Raw genomic sequence first — 22,849 nt, forward strand, 5'->3', positions numbered from 1 at the left:
TAAAGTGAGGAGTAAGTATTTAAGGAAGAAATGCCACAGAAAGGTAGAAGGAGCTGAGAACTCAGATTAGCAATTTAGGTCAACAGGGACTGTGACTTCCTTCAAGAAATTTGGCCACACAGGAAAATTAGAGTGAAGACAAAGGCTGACAGTGTAGGTCAATGGCAGAATATTTGCTCAACAAGAATAAATGAAGAAGGAAGAAAAGGAAAGAAGGTATGAGGGATGATGAAGAAGAGGGAGGGGAACAAGGAGATGGCAACAATTGCAGAGGCAGCCATGAAGAAATTAAAAATAAAGACCAGGGAAACAAGCTCCACTGGGAGCAGAAACAAGGAGCAAATCCAGTTTCGGGAGCCAACCCAGCTGGCTAACTGAAACTACTGAAAGAGTGAGCCAGAGCTAGAGACAGCTGAGGGTCTGGACATGAATCTGGGACCTTCCAGGGAGTTTACTTACGCCAGGACCCCTGCCAGTCTGGGCAAATCCAGTCCTGGGAAGCAACCCAGTCCCAGAATGCTGGTGGATCAGGATTGAGCCAGCTACCAGATCCAGAGTCAGCAATCTCTACCAGAAGAGGTCCAACTCCAAGCCAGGGACTTCTGCAGGACAAGTTCCAGACCATGATATACAGAAACAGATCAAAGCCAGCAACCTAGGCCAAAATAGGCCTGAAGACAGCAAACTCCAAGAAAGCACAGAGCTATCTACAGGAACAGGAGTAACCAACGGGGTAACTAGAACTATGACAATGACTGTACCATGAGGAACAACCATCTGAGCTTTGGATTCACTGACACCTAGAAGATTATTCAACAGAATCTCAGACAGCCCCAAACACACCTATTAGAGGAAAAGAGGAGGGGAGGAAGTGTAAATTTTTTAATGGGAAAAAAAATAATTAACTAATTAAAAAGAAAGAAAGTCAACAAAATAGACAAACCTTTATCCAAACTGACCAAGAGGCAGAGAGAGAATATCCAAATTAACACAATCAGTAATAAAAAGAGGGACATAACAACAGACATGGAGGAAACACTAAGGATCATCAGGTCATATTTTGAAAACCTATACTCCACAAAATTGGAAAACTTAAAAGAAATGGATAACTTTCTGGATAAATATCACAAACCAAAATTAAATCAAGACCAGATAAGCAAATTAAACAGACCTATAACTGCTGAAGAAATAGAAACAGTCATCAAAAGTCTACCAACCAAAAAAATACCAGGACCAGATGGTTTCAGCTCAGAATTCTACAAGACTTTCAAAGAACTAATACCAATACTTCTCAAATTGTTCCACACAATAGAAACAGAGGGAACATTGCCAAACTCTTTTTATGAGGCTACAATTACCCTGATACCCAAACCAAAGAAAGACATTATTAAGAAAGAGAATTACAGACTAATCTCACTCATGAACATTGATGCTCAATCGTGCCACAAGGACATGTGCTCAACTATGTTCATAGCAACTTTGTTTGTCGTAGCCAGAACCTGGAAACAACCTAAATGCCCCTCGATCGAAGAATGGATAAGGAAAATGTGGTACATTTACACAATGGAGTACTACACAGTGGAAAAAAAATAACGACAGGTATAATTTTGCAGGAAAATGGATGGAGCTAGAAAACATTATTTTGGGTGAGGCAACCCAGATACAGAAAGATGATTATCACATGTACTCACTCACAGGTGGTTTTTAAACATAAAGCAAAGAAAGCCAGTCTACAAACCACAATCCCAGAGAACTTAGACAACAATGAGGACACTAAGAGAGACTTACATAGATCTAATCTACATTTGAAGTAAAGACAAGATCTCCTGAGTAAATTGGAAGCATGGGGACCTTGGGGGAGGGGAGAGGCGGGGAGGGGAGCAGAGAAAAATGTAGAGCTCAATAAATATCGATTAAAAAAAAAATAAGGACCAGTATGTGGTGGAAAACTGAGAGCCAAGGAAGGCTAAAGAACACACCATATTTCAGTCACTGCCGTCACAGTAAGATAAATAACTGACTCCTGTCAAAGTTAACTGCCATCTAAGAAAAAAGTAAGAAGGAAAATGACCTTTTTCAGAAAAACACAATAGAATCTGTTAAATACATAGCAGCACTGTTAAATAATTAACACGACTATGATACAGACAAACAAAGGGAAGATATCATCCCTTTAGGGTCATTCAGTGATTTCTGAAGGAATTGTAGCACATAATGCTCAAGTGTGTCAAAGAAAATCTGCTCAAAAGAGAACAAACTCTCAGAAGAAACTAAAAACAAATAAAACAAAAGAAAAACACACCATAAGAATTAGCTGAACATTCCAGAAATGAAAAATGTAAGCACAGAACTTAAAAAAAAAAATCCTTCATCAGACACAGCAGTGGAGCTGAGGAAGATGAGAAGGACCTTACATCCAGTGAAAACACGATGTTGAAAGGGGTGGAATAAAGACAAGGAGGAAAATATGCATGCAGGAAATTCTGAATTCCTTTGGATGAGGATAAATGGAACCCCGGATCTTCAGGAAAGGTAAAAAATATTGGATTACAACAGGTGAGTAACATTAAATTATTTTCCTTTTTAATACATTTAAAAGGCATATGACTCTTTGAAAGATCTAATAATTAATGATTGATCAGCCTCATGTTTGATCCTACTTTTTTATCCCCCTGGGGGACAAAGTACCTGCTTTAGTTTTAGAAAGAAGTTTTCAGTAGTGCTGCGTTTGCTGAAGGGCCAGAACAACCTTTCATTAGGCGAACAAACTCGAACTTTCGTCTCCAAGAGAAAACGAACGGGTTCCTGTACTTCTGTTATCACCAAATCCACAGCTGTTGTCATGAACAACACTTTATCTAGATAGGGAGAGAAACAAGAAAGAGAAAAATATGGAAATATATTTGTTCATGTAATCACTGGAGAAGTAATTGATTTTAATTGTTAAGTATTCAAGATACCTTAACTATGAAAATTCTGTAAGCAGACATGGAAAATAAAATATTAGACAAGCAGCGGAAATCTTTTTCACACTGAGAACTCTGATCCTAGGTAGGATTCCAGAGGTAGAATTAGGTAGTGACAACAGTCCGGCATAAAGAAATATACAGTCAGACCATGTCTACAAAAGTGCTATACATCTCTTAAGTGTCTTGCACAAACCCTGTAGATTCTCAAGTTGTTAATTTTGTTAGTACTGGCTTTTTAACCAGACAGTGGTAGAATGCACCTTTAAACCCAGAACTCAGGAGGCAGAGGCAGGCGGATCTATTTGAGTTTGAGGCTAGCCTGGTCTACAAATTGAGTTCCAGGACAGGCAAGGCTATTACACAAAAAACCCAGGATAGCTAAAACAATACAGTACAATAAAGGAACTTCTGGAGCTATCAACATCCCTGACTTCAAGTTCTACTATAGAGTTAAAGTAATAAAAACATTTTGGTATCAGCGTAAAAACAGACACTCAGATTACTGAAATCGAATCGAAGACCCTGACATAAATTGACACACCTATGAACACATGATTTTTTAAAAAGAAGCCAAAATTGTAGAATGGAGAAAAGAAAGCATCTTCAACAAATGGTGCTGGTATAAATGGGTGTTGACATAAAGAAAAAGACAAATAGATTGATATCTATTGCCCTGTACAAAACTCATGTCCAAGTCAATCAAAGACTTCAACATAAATCCAGTTACACTGAAGCTGATAGAAGAGAAAATGGTGAACAGTCTTAAATACACTGGCACAGGAGACCACTTCCTGAATATAATACCAGTAGCACAGACACTGAGAACAATTAATAAACAGGACCTCCTGAAACTGAAAAGCTTCTGTAAGGCAAAGGTCACTGTCAATAAGACAAAACAGCATCATACAGAATGTGAAAAAATCTTCACCAATCTCACATTTGACAGAGGGCTGAACTCAAGAAACTAAACATCAAAATACCAAATAATCCAATTTAAAAATAAAACCCAGATCTAAACAGAGAATTCTCAACAGAAGGATTTCAAATGGCTGAAATACACTTAAAGAATTGTTCAACATTCTTAGTCATTAGGGAAATAAAATCAAAACTACTCTAAGATACCATCTTATACCTGTCAGAATGGCTAAGGTAAAAATACTAATGACAGCTTATGCTGCAGAGGATGTGGAGTAACAAGAACACTTCTCCACTGCTGGTAAGAGTGCAAACTTGTACAGTCACTTTGGAAATCAATATCGGCGTTTCCCAGAAAATTTGGACTCAATCTACCTCAAGACTCAGCTATACCAATCTGGGGGATATACCCAAAGGATGCTCAATCATACCACAAGGACATGTGCTCAGCTATGTTCATAGTAACATTATTTATAATAACCAGAACCTGGATATAACCCAGACGCCCCTCAACCAAAAAATGGATAAGGAAACTGGTATATTTACACAATGGAGTATTACTCAAACTTACAGCAATCTGCCTGCTGCGACCTTCAGAGTGCTGAGATTAAAGGCATGTGCCACCACTACCCAGCTCACCTACGTAAGTGTAATGAAAAAAGGGAAGGAAAAAGAAAGAGAAAGGAAGGAAAGAAAAACAAATAACCAAAAGTGATATTGTTTTTAGGTTAAATTTAGAAAAAAACTTCAGAATTATTCAAATTGTTTCGCCAAAGTTTCCTAAAACTGTGTATGTTAAAATTTTCTATCATCAGGCCAGGGGTGATGGCACGCACCATTAACCCAGCACTTGGGAGGCAAAGCAAGAGGACCTCAGTGAGTGTGAGGTAAACATGGTCTACATAGTGAGTTTCACAAGAGCCAAGGCTACACAGAGTCCACATCTTAAAAAACCAAAAACCCAAACAAACAAACAAAAAATCAGTATCACCCATGGGCTGATACTGATGGCTCAATGGTTAAGAGTACTTGCTTCTCTTTTGGGGGAGTCAGGTTGAATTCCCACCATCCAGACAGCAGTCTATCATTATCTGTACCTAGTTTCAATAGATTTGACATCTTCTCTAACCTCTGTCAGCATCAGGTATGAATGAGTTTCATAGATAAACATGTAAAATAAGAATAAGGAAGTCTTAAAACTCTGCACCACCTTTAGGAGTTTCTTCATTCACAACTTGAAAATGTGGGGATTTTGGATTCCAGCTTCCAGTAATAACATACGACTTTCCATCTGAACTTTTGCCCATAGACTCCTAAAGTAAAGAGTAAAAGTAAACCTTAATGAAAAAGTGGGCTTATCTTCATTTTGAGGCTTTTAAAAACAGGAATTCAAAATACATAATTTTGATTGGGATTGTAGTAATTTTTAAGAATTCACATATATTTGATATACAGTGTGGAAGTCTCCAAAATATATACTAAAACCATCCAGGAATCTAAAGTTCTGCAAAGATTGTACATTTCAAGTTACCCAGAACAATAACTGCTCATGGTCTTTCCCACATTCCACACTGTGGGAGAGTGCTATGCCAGGCAGAAGGAGATCCAGTATCGCAAAACTAATAAAGATAGAGTAATTTGAAACTGATTTGTCATGTATCAAAATAACAGTGGTTGCAAAGTAACTTTTATTAATTGCAGATGACCTGACTACATAGCCTAAATCCATGTGAAAAGGCTAAATGGTCAAGATATATCCCAAATTAACCAATCATTTCCTATAAAAGCTATAATTTTGAAGGTATTTATGAAGCATGACTGTTCTGACTCAAAGGACAATTATGCCACAAAAGCATAAAACTAGACTGTTCTATTTGCCTCTGTGACCATCAACTTAAAAGCTTTCTCAGGATGCTAGTACACTCGATCCAGAGGGGGGGGGGGAAATGAGTTGTTTGCCTTCCTTCCACGTTTATCACTGCAGGTACAGTAATTACTCACTCTTGCAATTGGTTGGCCTTCTCTGGGATGATACAGCAAACCATTAATGAAATCTGAATGGCTCTCTAAAACCTTATATTCATTTTTATCTTGATGATCTGAAGTAAATAAATCTAATTTTCATATTAGCAGTTTAAGTACAAAATTTGGTTAGTGGAGCCGGGCGGTGGTGGTGCACGCCTTTAATCCCAGCACTCGGGAGGCAGAGGCAGGCGGATCTCTGTGAGTTCGAGACCAGCCTGGTCTACAAGAGCTAGTTCCAGGGCTGGAGAGATGGCTCAGAGGTTAAGAGCATTGCCTGCTCTTCCAAAGGTCCTGAGTTCAATTCCCGGTAACCACATGGTGGCTCACAACCATCTGTAATGGGGTCTGGTGCCCTCTTCTGGCCTGCAGGCATATACACAGACAAAATATTGTATACATAATAAATAAATAAATATTTAAAAAAAAAAAGAGCTAGTTCCAAGACAGGCTCCAAAACCACAGAGAAACCCTGTCTCGAAAAACCAAAAAAAAAAAAAAAAATGGTTAGTGGAAGAAATGATTCAAGTCTAGTTTCTGGACTCCTATACTATCAATTCTAACTCTAAGATGATATAATTTATAGTGTTTGATACTCAGTTCTTTCCATGTCATTTTTTCCTCCTGGGAGGTACAATATCTATAAACAAACAAGCAAAGCCACTTTGAATATATTCAAGTAGATTTATTGAATTCCCAGTATCAAAGGCACCATATACAACTCCTACACAATCCACAGGGCAGGCAGTTTTTCTTGTGGCATCCATCAAAACTCAAAAGACAATAAAATGGACTTCTATTGAACAGTATTGTGAAACAGAGAAGGCACTGATACAGCCTTGTGTAAAGCTGCTCAAGAATCAGAGTTTTGTTTAAAGACAGAAGTACACTGAATGGTTACAGTTAAGATTAAAACACGTCAATTATTTTTATAACTGTTCCTAAAATTATATAAGGTAAATGTATATAAATCATATCAAATGGAAAAAAAAATCAGGGTAATTTACCTCTCAAAGTCCTATGTTGAATTTTCTGTCAAGAGAATGATCACCATGTAACTTTTAGTTTTTCAAATGATTTTCATATAACAGAAATAACCTTAATACCTCCTACTACTTACATGAATTTTTGTTTCAGTTTTCTGTTTTGAACTTGTTTTTTTGAGATAAGGTCTGACTGTGTGACTGACTGCCTCAACCTCCCAAGTGTTGAAGTTACAGGCATATGCCACCATGCACAACTACTTCTGCTTGTGCATAAAATACACAGAAGCTTGATTCTCACATCAATCCTACCTGATAAGTACACAAAAATTATTATCAGTATTACCTAGGTCCAAACACCAAGGCTGGTTCGGCGGTCGTGGCGCACAGCTTTAATCCCAGCACTTGGGAGGCAGAGACAGGAGGTCTCTGTGAGTTCGAGGCCAGCCTCGAACAGAGCGAGTTCCAAGACTGGCTAAAAAGCTACAGAGAAACCCTGTCTGGGGGTGAGGGGTGGGGAGGAAATTCCCTTATCCTTGTGCATTGCTTTGTAGCCTAAATGAACACTTATATAAACAAGTCCTGAGTCCAGTGTGATAAAGTAAACCAATATATTAATGAAATAGAAATAGAAATAGTTTATAATCTTCTAATAAGAACCAACCACAACCAAAAGAACCTTACCAAGTCCAACAAATGCATATCACTATTTCGGACATCTTTTCCTGGGCTAAGGAGAAGGCCAAAGCACCTGGAAAAAAAAAAACCTGACATAAAGTCGTGATAAAACTAACAGCATACATACACATATATTTTAAGTTATGTACTTAACAATTAATTTTCTTATGGGTGGAAAAGGAGCATTCTAATAAATCAGTATTGTCACAATCATCATCTTTACCCGAGTTAAGCAAACTTTGTCTTTTACTACTGTAATGGTCTGTCCTGTCCCTTTAAGAGACAAGTGCCACCCATTCCCTCCCCTGTGCACCAACACAAGGGGATCTTCCTTCCACTTTCAGCCTGAGCTCCTTCCTTTCCCTCCCTCTCCTGAAGAGGTAGCTTCTCTTCTCCTCTACTCGCCTCCCCTCCTTTCCTTCTCTCTATTCTTCCCCTTCTCCCCTCATAACCCACTAAATAAATATCTAACCCCACGCTGCATGGCGCGCCCTGTCTCTGTCTCTCACTAGCAGCTCCTCATGTGACCAGCTGATCTGCGTAAGTTGGCCACTGCTGCCACTCAGGGACCTGCAGCACTGTATTTTTACCATAACAATTACCACATACTGGAGATTAGCACAACTAACTGAAGATTTATGAGTGATTTCAGAGTAATGAAACATTACAGTAAATACAAAAGAATTACCAAGAGCCAGGTAGGATGGCAGATGCCTTTAAATTCAGCACTCAGGAGGCATAGGCAGGTGGATCTCTGAGTTCGAGGCCAGCCTGGTCTATAGAGTTAGTTACAGGACAACCAGAGCTACACAGAAAAACCCTCTCTTGAAAAAAACAAAAAACAGAAAAGAATTACCAAGGAGTGAAAATATTTTGAGAGTGAATTTTTAATACAGTGCATGACTATTCTACTAGACAGATAAAACCCAAAACTCATATTTAAGATAAGCATAGAGAAATATTTACCTTTCAATGGCAAGTTCTTTGTTAGCTGTTTGCTGCACACAGATGACAATCTTCTTATCAATTCCCTGTCGAAGTTTAAAGCATTGCCTGTCCTTGTCTTTGGGAACAGCACTGCAAGACCAATACATTCCATTAATGTCAATTTTCTTGACAGACACCTTAAAAATTCTTTTAAAGTCTCAGATTTTTGATTGTTTTCTGTCTGGTTTACAAGTAGTAGCAAAAAAGAAAATAGAACTGAGTATGAATAACAAGAAGGAAAAAAGGGTAACCAATTTATTTATTGCCTAATCATGACAAGTTACTATCCTAAGGTAGTGATAACCTTATGAAATAAAAACTACTGCTGTTGTTATTATGGGTGGCCAATAAATGCCAGCTTAAGGAAGTTTAAAAGTCTTAAAATGCTTCTTTACCAAAACCAGTGCCTAATCTCCCATATACTCTCTGGCTGCACGGATCTCAAAGGTGACAGCACCAGTGGCAATTAGCTTTTATGCAGCAGCTCTAAACTATCTTATTGCTTTAAAATACTAATTTAATGGCAAGAGAACTTGGCAGATAAAATACATGAGTAGTTGAAAACTGGTAGGTATTCATCACATAAATACTACTTTGGAATATATGTGCATTTTTGCATTTGTCAATCCATATTTTGCAACACTTTCATTACAAACAAAAAAATTCCAGCAGAGTTTAGAAATGACAAACATGTTCTTTTTTCCCTTAACTTATCTTTGTCCTCTGTTCTGCCAATACATTAAAAAGGTGTAAGAGACACCAGACATTTCCATAAGCACTGGACAGGAAGAACAAACAGACCAGCTACACCAGGATTTGACCAGCACCCAGCTTTCTCAGGTTCCCTCCTCCAAAGACAACGTACACAAAAAAGCAGGAAGCAGTCTAGATAATCCACTGCCCTAATTCCTTTAATCTGAGGAGCCCTACCTCCTGCCTTTTTATTATAATAAAGAGATGGGAATGTAATGATCTGTTCTGTCTCCAAGACAAGCCATGCCCACTCCCTCCCACATCTGCTGAGGCAGGCAGATCTTCCTTCCTGCAGCCTGAGTTTCTTTCTTTTCCATCTCCCTCTCAAAGAGCAGCTTCTTCCTCTCCCCACTTCTTTCACTCTCTGTGTTCTTCTTCTCCCCTTCTCCCTCTTCCCTTCCATAACCCACTAAATAAATATCCAACCTCACTCTGCATGGCATGTTTACCCATGTCTCTGTCTCTCCTCCCTGCCTGGGACCAGCCGTCTTGTGGCAGCCCATCTGTCTCTCTCGCCTGCTGCAGCCACTTAGGGAACTGTACAGTCCCTGCCTGGGACTGGCTGCTCTCGAGACCAACTGTTCGCTGCCTGCTGCAACATGGCCCACTGCCTCCACTCAGGGACCTGCACCAGTCCTTCCCTAGGACTGGCTGCTCTTGGGATCCGCTGCCCACTGCACCACTAGAGGACCTGCTGCAGCCGCCGGAGATCCTGCAGAATTTTTTATTTAATCCATTACAACTGTCCTTATGAACCTTAGCCTACTGTGGTCTAAGGATGGTTAAATGTAAGTAAACAAATACGCTTTCAGCAACTTGTAACACTAACAAGCTGAGTAAGATACAGCTTAGCAGTAGAGTGCTTGCCTAATATGCCCTGGGTTCAGTTTTCAGTGCCACAGAACATGACTCAGTATATACAAAGTGTCTTCCAGGCCATGGCCTCAAAGATGTATTGTAGGAAGTGGATGGAGAGTAAATACCGGGGCCAAATTACATTTCTTGACCTATGACTACACTAACCAAACAAGGACCTTTACATTTAATTCCCACTGTACACCTTATGAGCTAAGATCACGCCTTAGGCTTGGGAGGCCAAGGCACAATTTCTGAGTTGCTCAGAAAGTTAAATGAGATCAAATCAATCAATCAGTCATCAAAGCAACTGAGCACCCAGTCAGCCAGACAACTAACCAAACATTTTGAAAGTTTCTCAGGGGTAAATTTTCCTAAACTGTTATTACAATGTAATACATATTATTTTTTTTAATAAAATTGGCCACCAGATGACGTGAAAAGTTCAGACAGCAGTTTAAGAAAAAAGTCAACTGTTGTGCTTTTCACTTAACAAATTATTAGAAATCATATATTTTCCTCATAATTTGATTCTACCAATTTTATGAGGTACCATAGAAGAGACTTATACATATAATTATTAATTATGATTACTCATTTTATGATATGAGCTATATGAAAAAAACTCAGTCATCTTGCAACCATAACTTCAGAATCTAATTCTGGCTACTGCATTTCACGAGTAAGGCAACTGCATACAAGAAAGGTGAAGGAACTTCCAAATGGCCACACTGGTGAAATATCAGCAACGAAACCCAAGTTTTGATGTTTATTTCTGGGTCCTTCCTATTACTCAAAAAAAAATTTTTTTTTTTTTAAAACCAAACTAGCCAGGTATGGTGGCTCACACCTGTAATCTCAGCCCCTAGGAGGCTTACTGGAAAATTACTATGAATTTGAGGCCAGTCTGAACTACATTTTGAGGATCTTTCCCCAACTACACACACACACACACACACACACACACACACACACACACACCCAAAAGACAGACATTCTCTCTGATTAACCTTGGCTGCCCTGGTATTTTCTCTGTAGATTAGGATGTCAGGCTGGCCTTAAACTCAGAGGTCCACTTGCCTCTGCCTCCCAAATCCTGGGATGAAAGGCATGCGCCACCACACCCAGTTTACATTGTAAGTTGTAAGCTAGCCTGGCATGCTAGAGAGGACCATTTATCTCAAAGGATAAATGAATGAATGAAATTATATAATGAAAAGAACATAAACTTAAATTATCTTTAACTCATATTTCTCCTTCTAATAAGGTTAGATAAACTTTAGTGCTAAAACTAGATGTCAAAAATCTTAAGTTCTTTCAAACAAACCACATTTTAAACAAAGACAAATTGTGCTAAATAGTTTTGTCAACTTGGTACAAGCTAAAGTCATCTGGAAGGAACCTCAAATAAGAAAATGCCTCCATGGGCTGGAGAGATGGCTCAGAGGTTAAGAGCATTGCCTGCTCTTCCAGAGGTCCTGAGTTCAATTCCCAGCAACCACATCTTGGCTCACAACCATCTGTAAGGTCTGATGCCCTCTTCTGGCCTGCAGGCATACACACAGACAGAATATTGTATACACAATAAATAAATATTAAAAAGAAAAAGCCTCCATAAGGTTTGGCTGTAGTCAAGCATGTAGGACATTTTCTTAATATCTTAGTGACATTTTCTTAGTGACTGGGGTGGTGGTGGAGGAGACAGACCAGTCCATTGTGGATAGAGCCATCCCTGGTCTGGTGGTCCAGGTTTTCATAAGAAAGCAGACTGAGTAAGCCATGGGGAGCAAGCCAGTAGGCAGCATTCCTTCATGGCCTCTGGACCAGCTCCTGACTCTTAAGTTCCTATCCTATTTTGTTTTTTTTTTTGGTTTTTCGAGACAGGGTTTCTTTGTGGTTTTGGAGCCTGTCCTGGAACTAGCTCTTGTAGACCAGGCTGGTCTCGAACTCACAGAGATCCGCCTGCCTCTGCCTCCCGAGTGCTGGGATTAAAGGCGTGTGCCACCACCGCCCGGCGTTCCTATCCTATTTGAATTCGTGTTCTCTGGCTTCCTTCAATGATAAACTGTGATTTAGCATAAGCTAAATAAACCCTTTCCTTTCCAGGTTGCTTTGGTCATCACAGCAATAGTAAACCTAAGACACAAATTTAGCTTTAAATGTAGTCTACTTAACTTAGACCATAATTCTTATCATCAGTCATCTAGAGCCATTTTGACTAAAATAATAAAGTAACAGGTACTCTATAAGATGAGTTCAACACTTTAAAATTCTTTAAACACTGACACTATAAACCTCTTTCCAACTTTTATTGCTGTCGTTGACTTACTCCTTGTAGGAAAAACCATTTTAAGTATGAAAGGTATTTAATCTGACCTAATTTCTTCTGTACCACAGATAATAGTTTACTAAATAAATTCATAAAATAAACAGGTAAGAGGCTTTACCTAAAATAACCTTTACCATCATCTTCTTTTATTTCTAAAGACACAGAGAAGGTAAAAATGTCACTGTCTGGAGTCTGCGGTGTGGCAGTGGCTGAGAGTGGGGTCTGCTTGGCAGTACGGCGGAAGGCAGTGGCAAAGCTGTAAAGGATCCGGCTTACCTACAAGCAGACATGTCAGGAGATGGGCTGTTATCATTAGACAGGGACACTCCCCCCCCCCCCACAAAAGCATTTGTTGTGCAACAAACATCCTTTAAGAGAAATAAGCAAAATCAACATTTGGGGATATGGCTCAGAATAGCAGTTACATTTTTTGGGGGTGGGGGGGTGGGGGATGGGGTAACAAATGAAATGCCGGGTGTGCTCTGTATCTTCATCTGGGTAATGGTAGAGAGTCACCAGGCTCCCACTGAAGAGGGTGAGCGAGGTGACAGAGCAGGTGGAGACAGTTTCTGTGCAAGCCTAGAGACTGAGCCAGATCCCTGGAACCCTCCTAAGGATGGAAGGAGGGAACCGATGCCACAAAGTTGCCAACTGAACTCCACATCCCCCAACATGTACACAAACGTGCAATCATAATAACCATAGAAGTTAAGCAGAAATTAGTTTTATTGAGGTTAAATACTCATATACTTAGGAGAAAGTAACACTTGTCTTTCACTTACCCACTTTTTTAGTTTATTATCTAATCCGTTAGTTTTAAAACAAAATCATCAAAGGGATTTTTTAAAAACAGTGAAAAAATACACACACATACATACATACTCAATTAAAAATGTCAACTGAAAAGAAAATCACATCCTTAATGTCAGATTCTATGTAAATATACTTTTAATCAGAAGCATGGCTTTAACAATTTAGGAAAAACTCAGGACAGAACAGCTTGCAAATGTGTCATTGTCAGGGTAAGAATGTGGGTCTAATCCACTCAGCCAATCACCATCAGGCCTCTTACAGCACTGCATGTACAAGTGCATGGGTGTGCTCACTAGTGTGTGTGCATAGGTCAGAGACTGCAGTTGGGTGTCTTCATCCATAATTCTCTATTTTCTGATATATTCTATACTTCTCTCATCGAACCAGGAAGTCTCTTTAAACTAGAATGGCTAGCCAGCAAACCCCAGGATCATTTTACCCATTTAGTATCTCCCTGTCCTGTGCCATTTGCAGTAATGGTGGTGAAATCTCATTTGTAAAGACTTACAGCCTCTTGTATTTCACAGCGAAATACATGTATCCTGAAGAGCTCTGCGTTATAGTGACTTTCAGTGAATGCAAAACAGTCGCTTTCAGGGGTACCATCGTGTCCTCTGACACAGAAGAGAATCTTGTAGATAGGGTAGTTTGCTATTTCAGTGTTGGTCTGAGGATCTAAAAGTCTGTTCAGACAAAAAAAAAAAAAGGAAACTTATTATGAGTAACATATTGTATTTATATTAGGACTCAAGACATCTGTCCAGAAAGATGATAATGTAATCCACTTTTAGTATGCTAGCCAAGAACACTATATTTTGATACATAAATCACATAGGGACGTTGAAGGTACTGATCATATAATTCCATGTTAATCTAGAGAAGCACATGTTTGGGAGAGGCCCATAGAAACATATCAACATCAGCAAACATGAGTTTTGTAGCCTGAAACTAAAATAGAGACAAAACCAGTACTAACTAACTAAAGACTAACTAAACAGACTGTGAAACCTTTGCACCTGATTATCATTTTAAAAGAATGTTCTGTTTATAAAAGTAAAAAAAAATTGCAGTGCATGATTGAGCATAAAAACCATTGCTCAAAACCACATATTAAATCCAAAGCATAGTTAATGCAAGTCAAAAGGACATCACCCAATCAAATCTACTTACTCCACAAGTATTTATGTGATAGCTACGATATTCTAGACTCTTTAGGGCACTAAAGATCGTGACAGGTCAAGAAGTAACTATTCGATTTCCACACTGCAAGGCAAAGCCATCAATGGGAAATGTTCTAGGAGCCCTCTTCATAATGGAAGAACCCAAAAGGGGCTCTAACCCAAGTTAAAGACTCTTTCACAAAGGCTCTGAGATTGTGGGGCAAAACAGATGTTTTCTTAATTCCTTACTTAAGGAAACTCTATTAGTATACAAAGTATAATTTCAGTTGTTAGAATAAGTATTCACTTTGAAATGCACATTAAAAGTAATCACAATTAATCTTTTGTTTGGTTTTGTTTTTTTTGTTTTTCAAGACAGGGTTTCTCTGTAGTTTTGGAATCTGTCCTGGAACTCATTCTGTAGACCAGGCTGGTCTCCAACTCAAAGAGACCTGCCTGCTTCCGCCTCCTAAGTGCTGGGATTAAAGGCGTGCGCCACCACTGCCTGGCTGAAAAACCCAGCATGTTTCTAAGGGAATTGAAAAACACAGAAACTACTGACCAAAGTAAAAATTGGGTCAATTATTATTTTTAATAATTTATTATTTTTCTTTTATGTTTATTGGTGTTTTGCCCGTGTGTATGTCTGTCGGGTTCCCCTGGAACTGGAGTTACAGACAGGTGTGAGTGGCCATGTGGGCACCGGGAGTTGGAACTCGGGTTCTCTGGAAAAGCAGTCAGTGCTCTTAACCACTGAGCCATCTCTCCAGCCCCGGATCAATTATTTTCTAAACACAATAAAAGCAGTAACAACGGGGAGACTTTTGAGCCAATAAGTATACCAGGAATGTATCCTAAGGAAATTAAGATCCAGAAAATTACCCACCCACTTAAAAGGCACTAAATAATTGCACAATAACTGACCACACACCTTTAATCCCAGCACTCGGGAGGCAGAGGCAGGTGAGCTTGAGGCCAGCCTGGTCTACAAGAGCTAGTTCCAGGACAGGCTCCAAAGCTATAGAGAAACTCTGTCTCAAAAAACAAAAAAGAGTAAATAAAATAAATAAATAAATAAAAGATTTCCCCTACCAAGGCCTTTTGCTGTGATATATTACCTCACCAGGCAGAGAGACACTGAGCAGCTAACCTTGGACTAAAACCTCTGAAACCACTTACCAAATACTTCTTTTTTAAAAATCATTTCTCTAGGGTTCTATTACTGCAAAACAAAGGTGAGCACACACATACACAAAGAGTTTGGTACTGGGTATGTGACTACACAAGAAGATATAAGATTAACTCGGAGCTATTGCTCAGGAGACATCTACAGTGTGTGTGAGCGCCCCCCCCCCCCCAGACAGAGAGAACACATAAACAGACACACACACAGAGAAACGGGGGGGGGGGGGGGGGGGGGGAGAAAAAGAAAGAAATGACAGACATACACACACTGAGACTGACTTATCTGTTGGCCTCCCTAGCACTGGGATCATAAGCTAGTGCCATAATCCTTTGAATTCATATCCTTGTGATACACAGCTATTTCCTTGGCCTTTATAAAGCGTATACATGAGCCAAGATTTTAACTGATTATCAACGAGAAAGTAAAATTAAAAGTTTTTTTTAACTCATGTTATTTTTCTGAAATAAACATATTTCTGAATTAGCAATTCTTTTTTTTTTATAAAATATTTATTTATTATATATACAATGTTGTGTCTGTGTGTATGCCTGCTGGCCAGAAGAGGGCACCAGACCTCATTACAGATGGTTGTGAGCCACCACGTGGTTGCTGGGAATTGAACTCAGGACCTTTGGAAGAGCAGGCACTGCTCTTAACCTCTTAGCCATCTCTCCAGCCCTGAATTAGCAATTCTTTATTTAACTCGTTGATAACAATCATGTCATGGCTATCTTTATGTCTTTGAATAAACAATACTCATTTCTAGGACTTCTCTGGAACTCTGATTTCTCATTTTAAAAAAGAAGAGAAAATCTTTCTCTCATTGTCAGTATGTTTCAATTATCCCAAACCATTTAAATCTCTAATAGTGTATTCAGGATGGGATTGGGATGTGGAGCATGTACAAATGAACATCCATTTCTCATGAGGGTTGCAATTCGAGGAGGATATGAATATGGCATATGTTACCTGCTAGCGAGTGCTTCCTTGTGCAACAGCACTTCACAGAGGCCAGACTTACCTCACAGTTCCTTCAGATATATTCGGCACTGAGAGGGTCACATCCAGAGAAATCTGACACTGACTTCTCAAGATGGACATCATCCTCAAGGCTTCCACTTCACTCCGGGGAGCATTTACTGAGGCACAGCCTAAGTAGGTTAATTTACTAAAAACCACACTATCCTCATCAGCCACTGGTGTGAAAGGACTTGACACTTCAGAATCTGAAAAAAACAAAATATAAGAATATGCTTCTTCTTCTCTATTTGAATAGTATTGATGTGAACAGCAAATAAACATCTAAAAGACACATTTACATTTAAAAAAAATCAAGTATATATAGTATGCCAAATTTCCAGTGGGCAAATTAAGATGTTAGATAGATAGATAGATAGATAGATAGATAGATAGATAGATAGATAGATAGATAGATAGACAGACAGACAGACAGGTAGATAGGTAGATAGACAGACAGACAGATAGACAGACAGACAGACAGACAGACAGACAGACAGACAGACAGACAGAAAGAATGCCCATAGAAGCTAGGGAGCTTACACTTGAACTCTAATACCAATATTTTCAGGCACTGATGTTAATTCCAAACCCAAAATGTAACCTGAGATTCAGCTCTGACTCCTCTTTCTGTTCCCTAATTTGTTCTGATTTTATAATTTACATCTAAGCCAAATGCACATTCAGTGACCAACTACTGTTTTTCATTCTTTGGTATAATAGAAAAAGTTAAAGGAAAGGTCAGAATGGCATATATATTTGATAACTTCTTAGGTCTACAATTTGGAGCTTTTAGAGAACTTAAATGGTTTTCAAATTATTGAATCTAGTATAGGACAGAAACACTCAAGTATTAAAAACAATAACCTTCAGTTACATAAGCAATGCAGCAATCCTAACCTCCTTGTCTAGGTTCCACTGGCAAACTCATCTCTGGTTTTTGAAGTCCTCCTAGTGGCACAGGGTTAATGGTAGACGAAGCTGAGAGTTGATTACAAAGAGGCCCATCTCCTTCACCATCTGGCTGTGACCTTTCCCCTGGCTGGTCATCCATGGGAGGGTCCATCAGCACATCTGCGAGCTCTTTCTGCAGCTGCTGCTCACTTCCATTCCCTACAATCTAAGGGTCACAAACACAATCAGCAAAGCAAGAGGCCAGCACTCATTCAAGCAGGTCCATGTTCTGAAGCAAAGGATCAGCAAAGGCAGTGTGCTGGACATCATTCTCAAATAGATGTCCTAAAACAAATAAAGCTGCAGCTGCTTTCTTCTTCCAGTTTTCCATGAAATAGTACAGAATGAATCTAAAACAATATTCACAAATAGGTAACAACACGATAATATTAATGTTTTCTGTTTAATAATGTTTCTTAAGAAAAAATGTGCTTGTTTCCAAAAGTTAAAACAGATGCAAAATACAGTAAAAGCTCACAAATGTTTTATGACTCAGTCTCCTGTAATAAGTCTCCTTGATTTATACATGATCTGAGACAAGCGGGTAAAGCTGACAGCATGAGTATGTCAGCCCTAAGAAAAGTACTGTATTCCAACGACTTACTTCATCTTCTACGTTTGTTTCTAATAGTTTATCATCAGTTGCTCATAAACCAGAGTGAACAACTGCAAAATTAAGTTAAGACTGTTTGATGCTAAAAAAAATCATACAGATAATAAAACCAAGAAACTTACGGTTTAAGAATATCTTAAAAGTTAATAAAATAAGCCAGGCAGTGGTGGCACGTGTCTTTAATCCCAGCACTCAGGAGGCAGAGGCAGGTGGATCTCTGTGAGTTCAAGGCCAGCCTGGTCTACGAGAGCTAGTTCCAGGACAGGCTCCAAAGCTAGAGAGAAATCCTGTTTCACAAAAACAAAAACAAAAAAGCAAAACAAAACAAAACAATAAAATAATTAATTTAGAAAAAAAAATAAAAGGAAGGGCTACATGAGGGGGCATTCTGAATACTATTACCAAACATTTATTGCTTATTATACTTTTTAGTTCCAGAATTTTCAGGTAACTCTTTAAAAGCAATGTAGTTCCTTAGGGATAGTTTTGTCTAAATGCCTCTGGTGCTGGTGGAAGTCTAAAGAGCTTGGCAGAGTCCCTGGAATTAATGTTACAGAGAGCAGTGAGCCACCCTGTGAGTGCTGGGCATCTAACTTGGGACCTCTGGAAGAACAGTCAGTATTCTTAACTGCTAACTCATCTCTCCAGTTTTCCTTATTTATACTGTCTACAGTATTTGATGTTATTGTCATGTATATATCTGTTCCACAAGCATGATATTCTATAATTTGTTGGACATAGCAATAAAAGACTACTTTGAAATGTTTTTTTTTTTCTTCCGCTTTTTCAAGACAATGTTTGTCTGTGTAGCTCTGGTTGACTTGGAATGTTTAATATGTTAATTTCAATGGTCACTAACTAGAAATTTCTGTTGCCTGTTTTTCTTCTTTTCAGTGAATAGATAGTATTTTATTTCTGTGTATGTCCACATTTTGTTGTTGTTGAAAACTAGACATTCGACAATTTGTTGTACTTAGGATCTTGACCCCACTTGAGGACTTCTGATTCCATCTGTTGAAGAGCTGTTTTATGGCTTGTAGTTCCTTCCAGGCAAAAATCTGAGTCTCTGCTCTGGAACTAGGAGTTGAGTTGGGTCAATGACCTTCCTGAACCCTATTTTCTTTCTAATATTTTTTTCATAAACTACATTTTGACCTCATTCTTTGATCCATTCCCCATTCCTCCTAGGCCATCTTGATTATGTACCGGTCTGCAGAGCGGATATGGTTATCGTGTTCCTGAGGTGAGAGAGGAACAAGATGGTGAAGTGCAAAATGAGAGAATCTTACTGTACTTTCATGATTAAGATTTTTTATTTGCTGCACTTCTTTTTTTTAACCGATCCCATTTTATTTATTTATTTATTTATTAAAGATTTCTGTCTCTTCCCTGCCACCGCCTCCCATTTCCCTCCCCCTCCCCCAACTAAGTCCCCCCCCCAGCCCGAAAAGCAATCAGGGTTCCCTGTTATTTGCTGCACTTCTTTTCCAAGATTTCCAGAGGTTTTAAATGCTACTTTTTATTTTTGTCTTAATAATTGTCAACAGTGTTCTTGGGAGTAGGTCTTGCTATCATGCTGGGCATCATTCTCAGCTAGCTAGCTTTTTAAAATGTAAATTAGATCATGTTCCCATTCAAAACTTTCAAGAATTCTCCTCACGTTTAGAACAAAGCTCAAACTTGTAACCAAGATCCAAAAAAAAAAGAAAAAAAAAAAAACCTGCTTTCTCTTAAAAAAAAAAAAATTCTATCAAAAAAAAAAATTCTTGGGCATTGAACCAATACCATGTACATACCAGGAAGGTGCTCTACATTCCCAGCCCCTCAATACCGCTCATTAAAATAGTAACTGTCACTAATTTTTAAATATTTTATTTTTTATTGATGTGTACATACGTATAAATGCATAAGAGGTTAAGATTACCTAGAACTGGAGGTTTTTTTTTGTTTGTTTGTTTTTCTTTTCGAAACAGGGTTTCTTTGTGGAGCTCTGGAGCCTGTCCTGGCACAAGCTCTGTAGACCAGACTGGCCTCAAACTCACAGAGATCCACCTGCTTCTTCTGCCTTCCAAGTGTTGGGACTAAAAGTGTACACCACCACTGGCCTGAAAACTGGAGTTATTTTAACTTTTTAAAATTTATTCCTTCATCCATTTACAAGTGATAGATAATAAGAATATGTTGACATGCTGGTGAGATGGCTCAGTCAGCAAAGGAGATTGCTTTATTAGCTGGGTTTGGGTCCAAGGATTCACATGCTGTATGGAAAGAACCAACTCCAGTGAATTGCTTCTGACTCCCTATAGGGTATAATGTAAGCAGTTGACAATTTATACACAAATACACAAAAACATTTTTAAAGGAATTTTTTAAAATTTGACAGAAGCTTGCAATAGTTAAAAAACAAACATACCTGGGCAGTGTGGCACAGACCTTTATTCTTAGGACTCAGGAGGCAGAGGTAGGCAAATTTGAGTTTGATGGCAGCCTGGTCTACAGAGAGTTCTAGGACAGCCAAGGCTACACAAAGAAACCCTGTTTTGAACCTCCCTACCCCCTCAAAAAAAAAATCATAAAATCTTTCATTCCTTACCCATGCATCCTCTCTTTTTCTTAACATATTTAAATTATTAGTTTTTAAAGCAGGTTCCAATTTTGAAGACTGGCCCCAACTTACTGCTCAGCAGAGGACAACCTCTAAATTTCACTCCTCCTGCCTCTACTGACAAATGTTGAGATTATATGTCAACATTCCTAGCTTTATATGGTACTAGAAAGCAAGTCTGGAACTTCTTACATGCTAGGCAAACATGCTACCACCTAAGTCGAAATCCCAGGCCACATTACCCTCTGATGTCTGTATTCTTTCCCAACCCATTAGTGTATAGGCTCTAAGAGGTCAGGGCATTGTTCACCACCATGTAACCAACAATTGGCACAGAGAGTTTTCAAGAAATATTTGTTGAATGAACACATATGGTAGAACTTGGAATATTGTAATTACTTATATTTTAACAAAAAATTTCAAAAATATATTTCCATGTATATCCATGAAGAGCAGAACAGCAATGGAGCATGTCAAAAAAAGTAATGGTTCTTTATTTACTTGGGAAATGATAAACAGAGTGGCCAAAACAGGAGATACTTAAAGCTCTATTTTTGGCTTAAATGTTATTTTTTTATGAATGGCAATGCTGACCTGGTATTGCCCTTACACTACACATACAAGCCTGAAAGAAGTAAGTATTTGGCACAGCAGTGGTGGCACACTCCTTTAAACAAAGCACAGAGGCAGAGGTAGGCAGATTTCTGTGAGGTCAAGAACAGCCTGGTCTACAGAGCAAGTTCCAGAACAGCCAGAACTACAAGGAGAGACCTGGTCTCAAAAAACAAAGAAAAAAAGAAAACAAACAAACAAAAAAACCAACAACAAGAAACAAGTATTTTTTATTAAATAGTAAAAAGAGAATAATCCTAATGTTAAAAATGTTTATACTCTAAGAGTTTTGACAGGGGTTTCAAAAAATTTAAGAGAACCTAATCAAAATAAAAAATCCTTAAATAGCTCTACAGGAGCAAATCCATACCAAAATTTACAGAACTAGGACAAAGCCAAGAACCTAGTCCAAGGTAGGCCTGATGCAACAATTTCCACAGAAATAGGACTGAACCAGCTACATAGGACGAAGTGGGCCTGAGAAAGCAAGCTCCACAGGAGCAGGAGCAAATCAAGTACAGGAACACTGGCAGACCTAAGACAGCAAACTCAACCAGAAAAGGTACAGGGGAGCTGATAGAGTGAGCCAGAAACAGAGACGGCTGAGGGGCCAGATGTGAATCTGAGACCGTCAAGGGAGTAGACCTAAGCCAGGACCCTGTGGGTCTGGGCGTGAGCCTAGGACCTCCCAGGAAATATGCCTGAGCCAGGTCCTCTGTGGTCTAGGTGTGAATCTGGGACCTCCTAGGGAGTAGGCAGGAATTAGAGATCTCATTGGTTCCAGGTGTGAGTCTGGGACCTCTGTGGGTCCAGGTGTTGTTGGTCTGGGACATCAAAGGAAATATGAAGAAACCAGAAACTGAAGAAAACACCAGAAAGTGGAAAGATCTCCCATGCTTCTTGGGTAGGTAGAATTAACATAGTAAAAATGGAAATCTTACCAAAAGTAATCTACAGATTCAATGCAATGCCTAGCAAAATCACAGCAAAATTCATCAAAGACCTTGAAATAATGGTACTCAACTTCATATTGGAAAAGCAAAAACCCAGGATAGCCAAAACAATCATGTACAATAAAAGAACTTCTGAGGGCCAGGCGGTGGTGGCGCACGCCTTTAATCCCAGCATTCGGGAGGCAGAGGCAGGTGGATCTCTATGAGTTCGAGGCCAGCCTGGTCTACAAGAGCTAGTTCCAGGACAGGCTCCAAAGCCACAGAGAAACCCTGTCTTGAAAAACGAAAAAAAAAAAAAAGCCGGGCGGTGGTGGCACACGTCTTTAATCCCAGCACTTGGGAGGCAGAGGCAGGTGGATCTCTGTGAGTTCGAGACCAGCCTGGTCTACAAGAGCTAGATCCAGACAGGCTCCAAAACCACACAGAAACCCTGTCTAGAAAAACC

The 22,849-nt window shown here is 39.1% G+C and overlaps 1 protein-coding gene across 8 annotated transcripts in view; it reads right to left on the bottom strand.

The window, feature by feature from the left end:
- The window catches only part of Rabgap1 (RAB GTPase activating protein 1), a 159,710-nt gene that overhangs the window by 106,038 nt on the left and 30,823 nt on the right, over positions 1–22,849 (bottom strand). For 7 of the 8 annotated variants that reach the window (XM_075986099.1, XM_075986096.1, XM_075986103.1 and 4 more), the window contains 8 exons: positions 17,568–17,787; positions 16,672–16,876; positions 13,813–13,987; positions 12,610–12,767; positions 8,534–8,644; positions 7,574–7,640; positions 5,095–5,197; positions 2,689–2,858 (listed from right to left, as the gene is read on the bottom strand). In XM_075986099.1, coding sequence (XP_075842214.1) covers positions 2,689–2,858; positions 5,095–5,197; positions 7,574–7,640; positions 8,534–8,644; positions 12,610–12,767; positions 13,813–13,987; positions 16,672–16,876; positions 17,568–17,787 — 1,209 coding nt within the window. The remainder of the gene's footprint in view (positions 1–2,688; positions 2,859–5,094; positions 5,198–7,573; positions 7,641–8,533; positions 8,645–12,609; positions 12,768–13,812; positions 13,988–16,671; positions 16,877–17,567; positions 17,788–22,849) is intronic. The other variant, XM_075986104.1, reaches the window with a different exon arrangement.

This window comes from Microtus pennsylvanicus, chromosome 9 (assembly GCF_037038515.1).
Source record: "Microtus pennsylvanicus isolate mMicPen1 chromosome 9, mMicPen1.hap1, whole genome shotgun sequence".
In the NCBI taxonomy this organism is placed as follows: Eukaryota; Metazoa; Chordata; class Mammalia; order Rodentia; family Cricetidae; genus Microtus; species Microtus pennsylvanicus.